Source organism: Hyaena hyaena, unplaced genomic scaffold (assembly GCF_003009895.1).
Source record: "Hyaena hyaena isolate Hyena2069 unplaced genomic scaffold, ASM300989v1 scaffold_18, whole genome shotgun sequence".
NCBI lineage: Eukaryota > Metazoa > Chordata > Mammalia > Carnivora > Hyaenidae > Hyaena > Hyaena hyaena.
The window spans coordinates 1,698,931-1,716,751 of record NW_024080649.1 but is presented as its reverse complement, the minus strand read 5'-3'; the positions used below and the strand labels follow the sequence as shown (position 1 = coordinate 1,716,751).

At 53.0% G+C, this 17,821-nt stretch overlaps 2 protein-coding genes across 4 annotated transcripts; both read right to left on the bottom strand.

The window, feature by feature from the left end:
• Positions 1–4,246: 4,246 nt before the first annotated feature.
• NRN1L (neuritin 1 like) lies at positions 4,247–5,873 on the bottom strand. 2 transcript variants are annotated; one of them, XM_039223454.1, is made up of 3 exons: positions 5,662–5,873; positions 4,773–4,905; positions 4,247–4,640 (listed from the first exon to the last, which is right to left on the bottom strand). In XM_039223454.1, exons 1-3 carry the CDS (start codon positions 5,750–5,752, stop codon positions 4,355–4,357), a joined length of 510 nt encoding a protein of 169 aa, XP_039079385.1. In that variant the 5' UTR covers positions 5,753–5,873; the 3' UTR covers positions 4,247–4,354. The 2 variants fall into 2 exon arrangements, with proteins under 2 accessions (XP_039079385.1, XP_039079380.1); XM_039223449.1 differs by lacking the exon at positions 5,662–5,873 and having other exon boundaries at positions 4,773–5,225.
• Positions 5,874–6,092: 219 nt separating this feature from the next.
• Positions 6,093–17,417, bottom strand: EDC4 (enhancer of mRNA decapping 4). Of its 2 annotated transcripts, none has more exons than XM_039223265.1 (29): positions 17,175–17,417; positions 14,396–14,552; positions 13,950–14,061; positions 13,595–13,694; positions 13,154–13,343; positions 12,900–13,047; positions 12,710–12,814; positions 12,273–12,382; positions 12,099–12,182; positions 11,910–12,005; positions 11,723–11,825; positions 11,430–11,610; positions 11,270–11,342; positions 11,075–11,166; positions 10,809–11,008; positions 10,602–10,714; positions 10,354–10,510; positions 9,612–10,045; positions 9,423–9,527; positions 9,185–9,337; positions 9,059–9,095; positions 8,750–8,927; positions 8,479–8,634; positions 8,258–8,373; positions 7,991–8,156; positions 7,718–7,904; positions 7,408–7,627; positions 6,850–7,013; positions 6,093–6,625 (listed from the first exon to the last, which is right to left on the bottom strand). In XM_039223265.1, exons 1-29 carry the CDS (start codon positions 17,257–17,259, stop codon positions 6,433–6,435), a joined length of 4,215 nt encoding a protein of 1,404 aa, XP_039079196.1. In that variant the 5' UTR covers positions 17,260–17,417; the 3' UTR covers positions 6,093–6,432. The 2 variants fall into 2 exon arrangements, with proteins under 2 accessions (XP_039079196.1, XP_039079198.1); XM_039223267.1 differs by having other exon boundaries at positions 10,809–10,996.
• Positions 17,418–17,821: the final 404 nt, after the last annotated feature.

The following is a 17,821-nucleotide window of genomic DNA, read 5'->3' as shown; positions in this document are numbered from 1 at the left end:
GATGAAGGTTAAGTCAGTCTTGCACTAATTTCGGAGTAATGATTTTTTTGTTTTAATTTTTGTTGTTATTTAAGTGTATCCTGAGACTTTGCAAATCAAGTAGATTAAAAAAAAAAAAGATACCATTAAGACTTCTCTATAAGGGGCACCTGGGTGGCTTAGTCGGTTAAGAGTTCAACTTGAGCTAAGAGTTCAGCTTTAGCTCAGGTCATGATCTCGTGGTCGGTGAGTTCGAGCCCTATGACGGGCTCTTTGCTAACAGCTCAGAGCCTGGAGCCTGCTTCCGACGGTTTCCCTCTCTCTGCACCTACCCTGCTTGTATTCTGTCTTTCTCTCTCTTAAAAAATAATTAAACATTTAAAAATTTTTAAAAGACCTCTATAAGATCAGAATTATCTCACTACTTTACAATAAACTCAAACTGCAGGGGTAAAAAGTAGATGCCAGAGGTAATAAGGGAATTGTAACCTCCATCCATCTACCTCATTTCAGTCTGCTCATTTGTTAAAATATTGAGTATTTATTTCGTACATGCAATTGTCTTTGACTGAATAAGCCAATGTTATACTTTAAACCTAAAAATACATTAACACCAATAAAACATCATGGTTTGTTTTATGCAGTAGAGTTTCATAAAAGTTTTATTTAAAGGGCACCTGGGTGGCTCAGCTGGTTAAGTGCCTGATTCTTGGTTTCGACTCAGATCATGATCTCACAGTTCATAAGAGGGAGCCCCAAGTGGGGCTCTGCCGACAGCACAGAGCCTACTTGGGATTCTCTCTCTGCCCCTCCCCTGCGAGAGCTCTCTCTCTCTAATAAATAAACATTGTTTTAAGCTATAAAAATTCAATTAAAAAAAAACTTTAAAAATCACTCCTCTCCTCCCTCGCAAAAAGAATCACTTCCAAAAGTCTAGTGTGATAATTAAGGGCATGGACTTTGGGGCTAAAAAACCTGGAATCATGTCCCAAGCTCTGATACTTCCACAGCTGTGTGACCTTGGGCAAGACATCTCCCCTCCTTAAGCCTCATTTTTCTTGTTTTATGGGGATCATAATCCTGACTCCAGAGAGTTGTTGTGAAGGTTAAAAGTAATATGGAACTCTATGGGGCACCTGGGTGTCTCAGTCGGTTAAACATCAGACTGTGGTCCAGGTTATGATCTTGTGGTTCTAGCCCTGCATCAGGCTCTGCGCTGACAGCTCACTGCCTGGAGCCTGCTTAGGATTCTGTGTCTCCCTCTCTCTTTCTGCCCATCCCCCACTTGTGTTCTGTCTCTCAAAAAGAAGTAAACATTTAAAAATTTTTAATTAAAAAAATAAGTGTCTGACTCTTAATTTCCGCACATGTCATGATTTCACGATTTGTGAGATCGAGCCCCACATTGGGCTCTGTGCTGACAGTGAGGAACCTGCTTGGGATTCTATCTTTCCCTCTCTCTCTGCCCCTCCCCTGCTTTCTCTCTCTCTCCAAAATAAATAAATAAACTTTTTAAAAAACGTTTTTCTTTATTTCTGAGAGAGAGAGAGAGAGAGAGCATGAACAGGGGAGGGGCAGAGAGAGAGGGAGACACAGAATCTGAAACATGCTCCAGACTCTGAGCTGGCTGTCAGCACATAGCCTGATGCGGGGCTCAAATCCACGAACTGTGAGATCATGACCTGATCTGAAGTCGGACGCTTAACCAACTGAGCCACCCAGGTGCCCCCATAAACTTTAAAAAAATAATATGGAATTCTAGGGTTGATGAGGCTTAGAAATCCACACAACACCCCAGTTTTACAGACATTAAGCAAATTAATTCAACAAGTATTTATTGAGCCCTGGTTACTAGAAGGTGCTGGTCTGGGCTCTGGTAAAGATCACAGGGCCCTGAAATGAAGAGGTATGTTGATACAGAGGGACTCCGCTCAAGACATTCAGCCCCAAGCCTCTACCCTGAACAACAAGCTTTTCCATGGCCACAGAGCTGTAAATGTAAGACACATCATCACCATGATGCTCTGGGAAGAGCAGATGTGTCTGGGGCCCAGTCTGCCTATCAGCCCGCCCCTCTCCTCCAGCTCTGGGATAAAACATACAAAGCTCTTAAGCCCGTGGCCAGAAAGCAGATTCTATCCCCAGCCCCATGCACACACTCCAGGTCATTCAATTCCGGGGAAGAGCAAGGACTTAGGGAGCAAAAACCAGGGGAAAGTAGGACACAGCAGGAGGATAGTAATCCCTCTGATGACTGGCCAACACAGATGGGCCCCTACTCCTGGCCACCCATCAACAGTGGCTTTGAGAAGACTTTTGGGGTTTGGATTCCCAGCATCATATCCTTCCCAAACTATGCCCAGGCTCAGTAAGGGGGCTGCCCCAAATCCTCCATGCTGAGGTCATTCTCCATCCAAGCTCTTACTGATAAAACACTTTCTATGCTAGGCTTAGAAATTCTTTCATTCTCACACTTCTACAAGTGCACCCTTTATACCCAGCCTGAAACTGGGTGCTAGAGACATAAAGAGTGAAAGATTCTGACCCAGACCCAGATCGTAGCAAGTCACTGTTACCAGTATTGAGACAGAAGACAGCTGGAGAGCTGTGTGGCTATGTGGGAGGCTTCTGATTCAGCTTGGAGTCAGGGTTATGAAGGAGGTGATACTGAACAAGAAAAGGAGTTTACCAGGAGGATATGGGAAAGGATGTTCTGAGTACAGAGAATAAATGTACAAAGACCCAAGGGAATAAAAGGCTGGCATTTGCTTCTGGAAAATTCTGGTGGTCAAAGGGGGACAGTTGTGGAAGGAGTTTTCTCCTGAACTTTCTCCTTCAAGTGATGTGAGAAGATGGGTAATGACTGGTTGGGAGACAGAAGTAGAGATAAAAGTACAGGTGAATGAAGCACAGAAGTAAAGGTAGGGCAGAGAGAGCTGATTGAGTCTCTGAGCTAACTGGGTGTTTGGGAAGCATGGATGAAGGAGGGATCCTACACGTGAGAATGGATGTCTCTCGAGGCACCTTTCACCCTGGAGCCAAACGATGGTTCAATTCGGCCCGGATTCTGTCCTGGGAACAATAGCTTCCCAGCATGGGCTTTAATATATTCCTAGTCTGCCAAGCTCTTAATGTCAACCCTGATTCTTCTGGGCCCCTCTTACAAAACCCCGTCCAACTCAGCCCCATCCATTCTGACCTCTTCTATCATCCCCATCACATGCCTTCCCTAAAGCCTCCCCTGATGTCAAGGACTAGGTAGGCACATCGCTGTTCCATGCTCAGACAGGAGGGAGTCGCAGAGGTAGACTGAATCAACTGTGGGCAGAGCTGGCTTATGCAGGGCCTCACAGAATGAGGGCCTCATAGAATGAAAAAGAGCTTAACACCAGAATAGATTCTCAATTTTAAAAAATGGTGAATAAAGAGGAGGGAGTGTGAGCAGAAGTTAGTGAGTTCGTGGCACTGCCCATACAAGTCATGGGGTGGTGGTAGAAGACAGAGAGGGTCTCACCCTCTCTGAGGACTCCTCCTTTCCTCAGGATTCTGCCCATGCAGATTCTTCCTCTTCACCAGAGTAGACCGGGGCTCCTCACACACCACATGCTCATTCCATGCTTCCAGAAAGTCTTCTGGGATTGACTTCACACTGTATACCTCTTCTCAAAGAACAAGGTTGAGTAGAGTCCAGAGAAATCCTCATCATGACCCCAGTTTCTGCAGCTCCAGGTCACCTCAGGAACTTGAATACAGACCCCAACAGGGACTCCCCACTTTCTGGAACAGGCTCCTCTCAAGTAGATCAGGACCCCAGAGAGGGAGAGGACAGGGCACTTAATCTATCTCGAAGGCTAAGGTGGTAATTACCAGAGGGAGGAGACGGCATGGGAGGAATGTGAAAGCTTGAATGTGGGATAGGGGTGGACTGCTTTGAGGCATTTGGGGGTGAGGTAGTATACTCCACCCTCTCACGTTGCCTATAAAGGCCAGGATAGGATGGGTGGGCAGGAGTAGTAGGAATGCCAGCCTGGGAGAACAGAGGAAGGCTATGCATTCCGGCAGATTTCAGGCCACCACCAGAGCTCTTGGAACCTGCAAACAATGGAAAGCTTTACACAGCCAGCCCTGGGAAATGAGTGTCTGTAAGTAGAAAGATTGAGTCCCTTGTGGCAGCCATGGGCCCTGCCCATCCAGTCCTAGGGATCAGCTTCTGGAGGCCTCCTCCCCAGCCAAGCAGGCTATAGACAGAAGAATGGAAGGAGCTTAGTACAAATATAAATGCCTTTAATGAAAGCCAGGGGTACTCTGCAGAGCCCCGGCAGCAGCCACCAGAGCAGGGTAGGAGGCAGGGGGTGCCGCCATTCCACCAGACTGGCTAGGCCAGAGGCCCCAGGAGGCAGGCGAGTGCCAGAGCAGCTGCCAGCAGTGGGGGTGCAGGGGCTGGGCTATGTGCAGATGCTGTTGCCTGCAGCGTCTCCTGGTTGGTCTCAGGGCCTGTGCCACGCTCCCTAATGCGCACAGGGGTGCCACACAGAGCATGCAAGTTATCTGGGTGTGGGGCCCGGCGAGCTTCTTGCTGCAGTGACTCCCACACGGCGGCAGCCTCCTCCGGACAGCGCAACAGGACTCGGGAGGCACAGATGTGGAAGTCATTCCAAGACCTGTTAAAGGCTTGGGGTTAGGGTCATTAGCTGGGGCAAAGAGGCTTTTCCAATGGGAAGGAAAAGGTTCGGGCCCCAAGGGTGGTGGTGGGAGTCTGGTGATCAGGCGGCTGTCTTCACACCTGCCCTTACCTGCAGACAGTTTCCAGCTCGCCTCCGATGCCCATGCCGTCTCCCAAGCGGATGAGACACTCAGCAAAGCCCTGGTATATGGTGTCACAGCCCCCTGGGCCTGTTGCAGCTGCTGCCAGAGGAGATACAAGGACTAGGGGTGGGGGTAGAGAATGGTTGAGAGGATGAGCCGCCTCGCTCCCCTTCCCCGCCAAGCCCCCAAGAGCTTGTTTACCTGGATGTGCTCCGGGGACATGACTCAGCGTGAAACAGAGGCACCCAAGGGAACCAAGGGGCATGTCTGGGGATCACCTGCATTGACACCACCCCTCCAGATGCAACAGGGACAGGATATGTAGAGAGGAGGAAGGTGTCTCATCCCAAGGGGCTGACTCCACCTTTGAGCTTCTAGGGCTGCAGGCCAGGTAAGTATTTTCCAAGTGAAGGAGTCAGGACACAGAGAAGAGGGGCAGAGTCCAGTGCTATAAGGCTCCCCAAATTGTCCTGCAGTCTAGATAAACTTCACTTGGCCTTCCCACCCTATCTCCAAAGACAGATGTTTACAGCCAGGCAGAGCAGAATACCGGGGTCAGGATCTAGGTGAGACCCTAAAAGAGGACCTCAGGGGTCCTACAGCTGGTCTAGGAGTCCCATCAGAGCCTATGTCTCCATTTATCGGAATGGGGGCTGTGGAATTTCAGGACCCTTCCCCCACAATTAGGCCTCAGTCTATGCCCATTTTGCATCCTGAAGCTACTGGCACACATTATCCCCTCTCTGGAGCCCTCGCACCTCCTCTGCAGCCTGGTTCTCGGCACAGCTGAGGCACAGCTCCCACACACCCTATACCCAGACTGGGGAAAGGGTGTGACGCCCAGCTGCCAAGCTGGGTCCCCACTCCAGCACTCACCAAGCGGTAGCAGCAGCAGCAACAGCCCCAGCACACCGGACGGTCGGGGCAGTTGCTGGCGGTGGTGACAGGAGCAAGAGCTGCGCATCATCCCCGGCTGGGAGCCTAGTGCTTGAGCTAGCAGCTTGGAAACGCAGCCCTTCGGCCCAGCCCCCAGAAGAATGGCCTGTGATTGGATGGGAGTTGGGGGCGGGGCCCAAAGCCAGCTAGCTGGCGGCCCCGCCCCAGTACCGAGATTGGCAAAGGAGGGGAGGGACCGGAGAGAGAAGAACCAGGGACACAGGGTTGTAGAGATGACCCCAGGACCTTTGTTTCAGAGATGGAGGGGTTTCTGGGAAGGCAGTTGTGCAGATGAGGGCGGGTGTCCAGGCACCTGGGTTAGCCTAGACAGAACTCCACGCAGGGAAGTTACACCAAAAGCACACACATACTCCATTTTATTCCAAAAGCATTTAATTGAATTTCTCAATTTTTCAAAAACAAAAAGATCCAAATCGGAGGTAAAAAGGAATATGGAAAATTCAACACAAGTGGTGTCATGATCTCAGGGGTCATGTTCCAGGCATGGCAGAACCCAAGAAGGCACAATACCCACCCTGGGCTCAGCCAAAATCTGCCGGCTACCACAACCTGTAGACCACAGCCAGCGCTCTCCCCTCAAACACACCAGAGGTGGGAGCCTAAGCAGGTAAAAGGGCAGACACTGGCCTAACCCTGTCTGCTGGCCTTCAGCGACCCCTCAACCCCCACCCCTGGGCAAAGCAGGTTTAGCTAAGGGAGGCTAGGGGTTACAAGGCCAAGCAACATGAGGCTGAGACGCCGGGCCACTTTGCCAAGTGAGTTGTGCGGCTCAGCCTGCAGGAACTGGAAGAGCTTCTGGCGCACCTGGGCCATGACAGAGCCCATGTGGTCCCGAGTGATGGGGTCACTGTGGTCCAAGTGCATCACAGCCTCTTCCAGGTAGCTGTGGTGGAAGAAAAGGACAGGATACAGGTGGGCTCCAGCAAATCGGAGCGCCCCCTGGTGGCACTGAGGCCCAGAGGGACTGCTGACAAGGGGGGGCCTCAAAGCCTGAGATGGTGGGGACAGAGGTGGAAAAAATTAGAAAGCAGAGTCAGGCAGAAGTCTCTGCTTTGAACTGCTCCCCCACTTCCACCCTAGCCTGTCCCCTGATCCAAATTCGCTCACCTGAGCTTGAGGTCAGTTCGTGTACCAAGGTCAGAGGCCAGCTGCTGGATGAGGGAAAGGAGCACAGGCTGGGAGAGTGGGCAAGGTGGCTGCCCAAAAACCTGCCCTGGGTCCACAGTTTCACACACATACAGCACCAGGTTCAGGTCGGCAGCCGTCAGGGCCTAGAATAAGAACAGTGTTTACAGCAAACATCAGAATGGAATACCTGCTCGTCTGGCTGTGCGGCCAGGGAAACAATGACCAGGGTAGGGCACTGAGGGTACCAGAGGGGGATGCCCAGGGGCCCAGAGACAGTAACATAGGGCTATGTTATGTTGTTACTTTAAGGGATCAGGAAAGGTTTCCTTAGAAGGGTGGTCATGAAGCAAGGTAGACTGAGGTAGAAAGACCCTGGAACCAAACAGAGGGGAAAGAAGGGGAAATGGTCAGAAAGGCCAAAGAGAACCAAGAAGAGCCTAGTGGGGCCAGACTATCCAGAGCCTGACAGGTAGAATATGGTATGTAGGCCTTGTCAGGAGACACCTGACCCTTAACTGGACCTAATACCTGGCATACCTGCTGAAAGGCCTGATTGAGGTGGCCCTGCTGCAGCAGCTGTAGAATATGAGCTTGCTGGGCCTGGCAGTCAAGATGTGTAGCGGGAACAGGTGTGCCAGCAGCTGAACGCATAGCCTGCATGATGCTGGAGGTGACCGCGGCCTGTTGCTCCTTAAGTGCTACACTCACCTCACCTTTAACGATGCGCTGTACCTGTGCTAAAATTGACTCCTGCAGGCTGCAAAGGAAGTGAGGGAGGTAGGTAGATAAGAAGTCCAGTTTGGCGCTTGCCAAACACACCACCTTGCCCAGCACCCTGCCCACACACCTGCCCACAGCCACGTGCAGCTGGTGCTGCACCTCAGCCCGAACACTGCTGGATACAGTGGCTGCCATCTGCTCAGTGGCACCCTGCAGTGTGCTGACCAGGCCTCGAAGCTGGGCCAACACAGGCTCCCGTGCCTCCTGTTCTCGTGCCTTCCGGCTCTTCATGTGGCTCTCTAGCTGCTGCAAGTCTGAGAGGTGACCACAGGGGCCATGAGAAGGATAGGGGGGAAAGGGGGACAGCTCCTCCCACCCTGAAGCATATGACCCCACTCACATTCTTGCGTGCCCAGTCGAAAGCTATCGTTGATCTGCTGGAACATGGCCTGGCAGCTCTTCTCAAAGGCTGGCAGTACCACGCTCTGGAAGGCTTCACGGTAGGCAGCCTGCATAGGCCCCTGTAATGTGTCTGCAGCTGCTCGGGCAATGGCATCTGTCAAGTTCTGGAGGCAGAGAGAAAGCTGAGTTGAAAGGCTGAGCCCAAGTTGGGCTCATCAACTGGCCCACCACCCACCAACCTTTCTCATCTGGGGCCCTACAGCACCTTGGACTTTAGTAGCTTGGAGATATTCTCTTTCATGCTACCCTCCACAGCTGTGAGCTTGGTGGCCACCGAGTTGCTCAGTTGGCCTGCCACTGGCTCCAGACTCCTGGAAACACCTGGGGCAGGGTGAGGAGGAACAGGTAGAGCCATGAAAGGCAGCTTGACAGATAGGAAGCCCCACTCCCACCTGGCCCACCCTGAAGTCTCCATGAAAAACTTACATGGAGGCACCGTCTTCTTGATCTCATCCCGTATGCTACGCTCTAGCCGTCCGGCTATAGCTGAAGACAGTGCCTGGGAGAGCTGTTGTGTCAGCTGCTCCTGCAGCTGCCCACCCCGCTGCTGCCCCTCAGCTAGTGCCCGCTCCAGCCGCCGCTCTGTGTTGTAGCTAAGGAATAGGCCCAAAGTGGGTCCTACATCCCTTTCCAGGGCCAAGAATGTTGCTCCTACCCCGACCCCTGTGCCATGCCTGGCGACAACCCATAAGGATACGATCTTGCTCGTGCCTTGACTCTAGTGCACGTTCTACGTGGCCTGTGACGGTGCTCTGCAAGCCTTCAAGCTGGGTGCAAAGACGCTGCAGCAATTCTTCTTGGCTGTGCCGTAGCTCTGCCAGCTCTCTCTGCTGTTGCCAAATTAGTGCTGGCCAGTCTTCAGGAGGTTCTGCCACCTGCCAGGAGCACCGACAATCAGGTGCTTCTGCCCATACATTCTCACTCACCAGACCAAGGAATGGCCCAGAGCCCTTCCCATCCTCATAGGGAGGAGTCCCAGAAATACAAAAGGTGTTATTTCACTTACCTGGTGCTCCATGAGCCGGGATCCCACAGCCGAATCCCTACCATGGACAAGAAGCACCTCAGGCCACGTCAGGCATGGCAGCCTGGGGACCACCCCTCTCCCAGGCCCCAGGACCCCACCCCCTACCCGTCATCTTTCTTGCCCTTTCTCTTAAGCTTGGGTGAGGCTCGAGGAGATCCCTTGGTCTTCCAGTCCTTGGCTGGCAGCCGTGGAGTGGGAACTTTGGTGCCAAAGCTCCCGGCAGCAGAGGCAAGGCTGGCCACCTCGTCATCATGGTCACTATAGGAAGGGGAGAGAGAAAGATAAAGCACCGGCCCACTTACTGGCCCTCCCCATGAGACGAATAGTGTAGGGTAGCACCTACCTTTGCTCAGCACTGGCATCCTGGCTATCGTGTTGCTGAAGCAGGTGATAAGGTGGTCGGTGGAAGGCCAGGCTCTTGTGCTTCTCCTGGAGGCCATTCCTGGGACTGAAGGGACATGCCGGCTCAACAGTGGATGATTCTATCTGAAACCCCTACCACCAGCACACTTTCTCCTGCCAGGCTCCTCACCTCTCTGCCAGGCTGCTGCAGGTCTCACGAGTAATGTCTGGTGCCGTAGGCCAGACCTGACTGTCAGGGGCTGTGGCCTCCTGGGTCAAGGCTGCCTCCAAAAGGGAAGGGGTACTATGCCGATCCCCATCCCCAGGGCCTCCATCCAGGCCAAGCTGAGAGCCGAGCTCGGGCCCTGGTCGGGGCCGTGGGGACAGCAGGTGTAGCGCTGAGGCAGCTGAGGCCATACTGTCTGGCTCAAGGCCCTCAGGAGCAGAGGAGACAAAACCACGAGACAGGGCCTCAGATGCAATCTCAGGGATGTCCTGGGACAGGGCAGTGGAAGCTGAGGAGATAACATCCGGGGAGCGGGTGCGACTGGGGGAAGCCTGGGGTAGCCCCAGAGGCTCCACTTCTTGCAGCTCCAGTGATAATGCAGAGGCAGCAGTAGGCACCTGAGGTGGAGCAAAGATGGGACTTAGGTGGTGGGATGTGGGGAAGGGGAGAGCACAGAGATGAGGCCCTGACATTTGTAGAGATGGAACACATTTGTATAGTGGGGGATGCAGGTCAAAAATCCCACAGCCCAGGAGAAGAGGAAGTGGGAATATAGGATATAGGCTGAGAAGCTGCCCTCCAGGGAACAGGGGAGGTTGGAATGACCTCAGGGAAAGACTTCAGGTGCTGAGAGGAGAGTGCCACCAAGCTTCCTGCTAGCATATACTTGCCACCCTGCACTTCATACACAACCCTACGCACACACCTGTCCAGGTGCTTTGGGAGTCAGTTTGTCAGCTGGACCTGGGAGCAGGCTGGGCAAGAGGCTGCGTGGGCTTGCCTGCAGGCTGCTGCTGCTGCTGCTCATTGTCAAACTGCCATCCAGCTGCAGCTTGGGGCTCAAAGTCAGCTCCTCGGGTGGCCTGCTGGCAGGAAGGCTGAGGTGTAGCAGCCAGAGCTTGCTATCACCTGGCACCAGCCCCTGCCATCCCCCAACTCTGAGCCTCACTTCACCTGGGCAGGGAGGGGTCCACAGCTGAGGTACTGCTCATGGCAGACACAGCTGTAAGAGAGGAGGAGCTGGAGCTGGAGCTGGAGCTGGAGCTGCTGCTGGGGGAGGCAGCGATCTGAGGAAAGGCAGGGGATCAGCACTTTATGGCTTTCAGGTAGGACATTCCTGGGTCCCCCTGCCCTGAGCCCCACACCACTTCGCCAGCATACCTGCTGCAGGGAGGTGCTAGGTGTCATAAAAGCATCAGGTGTCATCAACTTGGGCTTGGTTTCACTGCTCAGACTGAGGAAGTCAGCAGGGGCAGGTAGCTCCACTATTCGTCGGAGGTCAGGCTGGGAGCCTTGGGTAGCTGACCCCAGGCCCTCAGAGCCTAGTTCAGGCCGAGACTCTCCAAATGCTGTGGGGAAAGCTGCCACTTGAGTCAGATCTCAGAACCTGGTAAGTCTAACCTGCTTCCCTATTCCTCCTCACTCACCGAAGTCCTCATGGGCAGCATGGGTGGGGAGCGGTGCCACCACATCAGGGTTCAGCTGTGGCTGGAAGCGGATCTGCACATCTTGCAATGCCCTAGAGGCAGAGAAGAAAATAGGAGAGGACTCAAAGGGGCCAGGAGCCATAGGGTGGGGAGGGGCACAGACAGGGCACAGGTGAGACTTCCCAACATACTCACTTAGTATGCACACAGAAGAGTTTGATGAGCACACCAGCCGCAGACTCCATGGCACCAGCTCCATGGGTCCCATCTACAAAGACAGTACGGGCAACTAAGCCCTGGCCCTCTATGACTCCATACTTCCCCACATAATATATCCTGACCCAGAGCAGCTCACCAGCCCCTAGGCTGTCATTCTCTTCCTCAGCAGGCAGCACTTCAGTGTGCCGCATCCGGCAGCGACTCACAACCTGTATACCGAAGCTCAGAACAGGATGGGTGAGAAGGAACTCAGAGATGGAGCTGAAGCAGGCACGGCCCTCCTCCTGGTTCTGCAGCAGCTCCATCACGTAGAGGACCTGCACAGAGAGTAAACTCACAGCTGAGTTCTGTGAGGGCCGTGGATATGCCCAACATCCCCTGATGCCATGATGATGCCAGCTCTGCCCAGAGTGCCCCACTGTAGGTTACCTTCCGTTGCACATCGCTGAGAATAAGGTATTCGGCTGAGAGGTCCAGGCAAACCTTGAGGCTGGGGGGCACACTCACTGAGCTAAAGATATCTGGGGAGAAGCTGAGGGGCCAGAGAGGCAGGATTAATGAGAGTGGAAAAAGCCCACATCCATAACCCTGCTGCCCCTAGCCAGCCTCTGCTTACCGAATGGTCTGCAGACAGGTCCAGGACACTGTGCACCACATCTTTAGCTCCCGATTCTGGTCAGCGCCAGTAATAAGGAACCTCCAGAATGGGACTCTGCAAAGCAGCAAGGCATCAAACAGCTGGTTGGGCCCCCTACTGGAGAACTAAGGTCCAGCCCACCACCCACCTGCCTGCCCACTCACTCACTCAGGGTCCTGTTTCTTATGGTTGTCACAGAACAGGAGGCAGGAAAGGGACCTCCCATCATGAGGTTTCCATTCATGCAGACACCTGAAAGAAGACATGATGGGCCTGAGAGAATGATCTGGCCCTCACCTTGAGGGGAGGGGGGGTGTTTCGGTCCCTCAGGCTCTCCCTTACCTTGGTTCATCCTGCCCTTCAATGTAGATCTGCCAGAACTTCACAAAGCCATCATGGCTTGCAGTAGCCAGGACAGTCCCATCAGGTGAAAGGGCCCCTTCACTTAGACACTGGAAAACACCCAAAGAGCCTTGCTTTGCCACCTGCCTTGTGGTGGGAGTAAGCCTTTCTCAGGTAAGGATGGTAGTGAGCTGAGCTGACCCACAGTGGATGCGTACATTTTTATGAAAGACTGACTAAACGGAGGACTGTACAGAAGATCAGACCCCCAGGGTGCAGCCAGGCTAGACAAGTGTTCCACAGGTAAGGGTCACTTTGTGTTCAGAGTTCCCATGGGCAGACTGCCAGTAAGGCTCCGTGGGCTGGTGTGTTCAGGGAAGAGATGAGGGATATAAGGAAAGTGGGGAGAGCAAGGAGGCAGTCAGCTGCAGGCTTACTGTGCTGTGGCCTTTGACCACGATGAAGCCTTGCTTGATCTGGCTGACCCGCACAGGCCAGGTACTGTGGTTGGAGCGGAGCATGTCCAGGTCCCACACCTCAGCCTGGAGGGTACAAGATGAGTGTTCAGCCCATGCCCACCTGTGGCCGCTCTGTCCTCTCCTTTCCCCTCATGCGTGGTTCCCTCACCCGGTCCTCATGCAACAGGGCCACTGTTGGGCTGCCCTCCTCACAGCAGTCCTCACTCTCCTCAGGGATGAAGGGGCACCAGATGATCCTGCGGAAGTGGTTCAGTGGTGTACCCTCTGGCTGCTGGATGTGGACCAAAATCTCTTCTCTGAGCAGGGTGTTAAGGGCTAAACAGGTGGATAATGAGATGTATCTGGCAGCCTCAGACCCACCCACCTTTCTTCAGTCCCCCATCCAACCCCAGAAAAGGATACTGAATTTTGCCATTAACTAGAGCCAAGCGCCACACAAACAGGTTGCCTGCCTCATCCAGGCAAGCCAGCTGTGAGGAATTGAGGTGTGCAAAGGCCAGATCAGCCACACTGCCTGTGAAGCCCTTGAGCAGGGTCCTCTCCGAAGTGCTGACACTGATCACCCGCACCATCGCGGAGCCATTGTTGGCAGCTGGAATCAGAAGAGCAGTAGGCCATAAGTTAGGCCCAGGAAGCAGCAGAGAAGCCCTGCCCTTGCCTGCCTCATTGCTACTACCAGTCTCAAGCTCAGTTTTCCCACTTGGCACCCCAAGGCCTGTCTGAGGTGAGGGCAGCACAGACAAGCCTTCAGTTGTACTCTAAAGGCTAAGCAGGCTGACACTGGATTTGCATCTCTCAGGCTTCTAGCAGAATACCCACCTCCTTTCCCCTGCCCCTACTCACCCCGAATGGCATAGGCCAAGAAGGAGTTGGACACAGCAATCAGGTTGCCATAGTAGTATTTCTGCTCCCAGTCATACTTGGCCACAGGCTGGATTTTCACCTGAGAACCAAGGTGAGGAAGGTCACAGAGGCTGAGGGCTAGGGTAGCTCTGCCAGAGTCCACATGTGAGAGCCTAGCCACCCATTCACAACTCTTGGGGTCCGATTCCCACAAAGACTTGGCAGCTAACCCTGGCTTCCTGAGACTGAGGCATACTACCTGTGGTCCCCATAAGAACTGGGAGCATGCGGTAGGGAAGGGAGAGGCTGAATGTGACCCCATTCACCATACATGCCACAACATCCTGGCACCCACCTTGTTGCTGCCCCGTGCCTTGCTTGAGATGCTAGAGTCACTGCTGGCCACAATCTCTACCTCCTTGGCCAAAATCCCAATGCACGTAGAGCTGTCATCTCCTGAGAGGCAGCTGTGGGGAGGGGTGAACAAGCTTGACTCCTGTTCCCACAAAGTCTCAATGGGCAGGGTTGGGAGGGGAAGAGAATACAACCACTCTGGTAAAGGTGTCAAGTCCCAGATGCTCATCAATGTCTGGTCTACTGGTCCCCAAACCCACAGTTCCCTTTGTTCACCTCCCTCCTTGGTAATGGGCCTATTTCCATGCTAAAATGGAAGCTTAAACTTCAGATCCAGGCCAAGCTCTTTGGCTTGTCCTTTCCTCTCACTCTAGTACAAATACAATGTGGTTAAGGGCACCATCCCAAAGACCCCAGCACCACCACTGCCCTTTTCCAGACACTCACATGACCTGCTTTTCCTGAAGGTTAATAGGTGGTATGGCTCGGAGACCAGGCTTGTTTGTTGAAGTGCCATCACCTGAGCAGAGGGGGTCTGGGACCAGAAGCCCATTGAGATCCCCATTGTAGGCATTAGATGGCCGCTGGCTCTCTGCACTGGGACCTTCGGATAGAAAGGGCCACTCTGATAAGGTTGTTCCACATCCCCACTGGCCTCTCCTCCTGCAGAACTTCATTCAAGAACCATGAGCTGCTCGAAAAACATTCCACTGAGGGAACCATGTCAGTGGGGAGGAGGGCCCTTGGTTCATCTTTTGTTCCATAAACTCTGATAGTTCACTCAGTCTCTGTCAAGACCGAGGATATACATGGGGCTCTTCTACCGGAAGGAAGAGTAAAGCTATCAAGAACCCAGTGAAGTCAATTAATACTTAGGCTCAGGTTGGCACAGAGGGACTCTGTGTATTTGAGGGAAGTCATAGGGAGGGTCAAGACAGACTTCATAGAGAGAGTGCCATCACAGCCTATGTGGCAGAACACACAAACAGGAAAGATGGAGATAAAATAAGCTACAGAGATCTCAGGTATAAATCTTGGATGCTTAAATTTTCTCTGTAGCAATGAAAGCCACAGGAAAGTCTCTCTCTCTCTCTTTACACATATATATGTATATATAGTTTTTAATTTTTTTGAGAGCATGTGCGCACATGAGCAGGGGATTGGTAGAGGGGGAGAGACAGAATCCCAGATAGGCTCCAGGCTCAGCACAGAGCCTGACAAGGAGCTCAATCCCACTATCCTGGGATCATGGGCTGAGCTGAAATCAAGATTCAAAGCACAATCGACTGAGCCTCCCAAGTGCCCCTAGAGAGCCACACAAGAGTTTTAAATGGGAAGGTGACATGGCCTGCTATGGCCAAAAGATTAACTGTTTTAAGGCAGCATGTAGCACAGTTGAGAATCCAAATAAGAGATACCAGATCCTAGACCAAGATAGTGGTAGAAGGTAGAGAAGCAGGATGGACTCCTAATGCATGAAAGAACATCAATAAGACGTGGCAGTAAGAAAGAAAGGAACCTGCCCCTCACAGAAATGGCTCAGAGGAAGACACCTTGGGCACGTAAACTCAGAAGGAATGGACATGAAGGAGTTGGACAAAGTGGAGAGAAACTCTAGGACAGGGTGTGTAGTTGGGAAAGACAGTATTTCAGATGTTTGCCATTGGCTGTTACAAGCACCCTGATAGGCTCAGACACCACCCTAAAACTCCCAGGTGACAAAGAGACTAGGGCTCCACATTGAAAAACACAGTAAGTTTCTAGTAACAAAACAGCATGTGATCTGAAAGATCCTCCAGTGAGAGGAGACAAGCAAGAGCTACTTGGCAAACTGGGTGTTTAGTACCAACCAATAAATAAGGACTTAAGTGGAAAGCCTGCAAGCCACTTCATTTGGATCAGAGCCACGTTAGCTGCTCAGGGGTAAGCTAGCCACTCTTCCTCCCAGGCAGGCTACCATGAGGACAAACAAGCTAGAAAATATTGGCTACATCAGACTCTACCAAAGCTTTGTGCACTCTAGTTGCACAGAGGTGATGAGCAGGAGAGGTCCAAGCCAAGCTCACACACGCCAGGTCTGGGGCCAAATGCTTAGTGGTTTCAGGCAGCAGATGGATTTTCCTCAGGGGGTAAGGGGCAGCTAAACCCATCCAGTGTGAGTACCAGTACCTACTTCCAAAAGCAGCCAGTTTGGGCCTCCCAGCAGGTTTAAGAACAGGGTACGAGGAAACAGACTATGGTCTGTTCTCAGCTGTGGTCACTGCATACCCATACCACCATCACCAGCCAGTCTTTCCACCACTGCAACTTTTCAAAGGTTCCTGAACCTGCCAGGAAACTTTGGTGCCTTCACACATGCTATTTCTTCTTTGCAGAATGCCATTCCTGACACTCAATCACCTGTTCATATTATAACACCTAAACTAAACACTATCTTCGGTCTCAGATCTGTTCTCAAGCACTCTCCAGCTCCAACCTCATCTACCACATCTCCATCACAGTCCCAAAATACTTTTTTTCAATGACAATTCTATGACCTTACAATCTCATTAGTTCTCTATGTCCTCAGGGCTCCGTGAGGGCAGGAGCAGCTCTGAGGTATCACTGCAAACCCAAGTAAAGCTTAAATACATAGAAATAAACTACAGTTTGCAAATGTTTGTAGCCTAATCCAATCAGTGCCATGCAGTCTGTGATTTCCTTCAGTCCCAAAAAGGACACAGAATTGGGGCTGGCCATCTTCCTCCTGAAAATCAGTTTTAGAATAGCAGACCTGGAGTCTGTATTCCAGACTGAAGGGCAAACTGCAGAGGGGGACCAGTGGCGCCTCAGCAGAGCGCCTGGGTCTAGACCGAGAACTCCGCATACGGAGCTCAGACCAGGCCTCTGAACTATGGCACAAGGATAGGGAACCTGAGCTAGTCCCAGGAACACTACAGACCTTGGGGCCAGGACACAAACAGAACCCTGCGGATTCAGAGCAGGAGCCTCACCTTCAGCAGAGACGCTGAAGGACGAGGCAGAACAGCCCCGGCTCCAGGATGGGAAAGGATTTGCACCCTTTAGGGGCACGCTCAGCAATTTACCGCTGCAACCCTCGTCTTCCCTCACCACTCAGGAGGATGAGGAATCGGTCCTGAGGGACCTGTGGGCACTGAGGGAGGCCCACACCCGCGTCGCCCTTCTGCCCGCTCGCCGATGGCCCACCCCCAGTGTCCTGGCTCACCCCCCGCGGGCCGGTCCAGCTTGAGGATGTCCCGCAGGTGCTGCGTGGCGTCCTCGATGTCGATGCTCGCGCAGGAGGAGGCCATGGGCCCAGGCGCAGGCGCCTCGTCCACGCCGCGTTCGTTTCGCTACCTCCGCGCACAGTACAGCGGCGTACAGCCCTGCCAGAACCAGACAGCAGTCACTAACCTCGGTCCACCCGTCGCCCGCAAACCGCCGCCCGCGCCGCGTCCCTGTGCCCCACCAGCCCCACCAACCGCCTCCACTTCCGGCCCGCCCGAGCCCTGGATCCCGGAACCTGCGCAGGGTTGAGAAGAAAGGTTCCGGGCTGGAGGCGGAAGCTTCTCCGCTCTGGGACCCTTTGGTCAATGGGTGAGGCCAAGCAAATGGTGAGGCCGAGTAACCCTTTCTTCAGAGCTGAGGCAGAACAAATGTCCACGTACTGGACTAACCAAATCCCTGTGCATCTCAGGACATCCCGTTCAGTTTATGTCCATTACCAGAACATGGACTCATTGAGTCCCAAACTGGATCAATTTAGCTACCCAGGTTACAGTCCCTCAGACCCTCCCCATGAAAAAGGTGAATTGGTAGGACCCTAGGTCTACCCTTTGGGAAGTGGGGCAGGGCGACCCAAGGCCTCAGGGG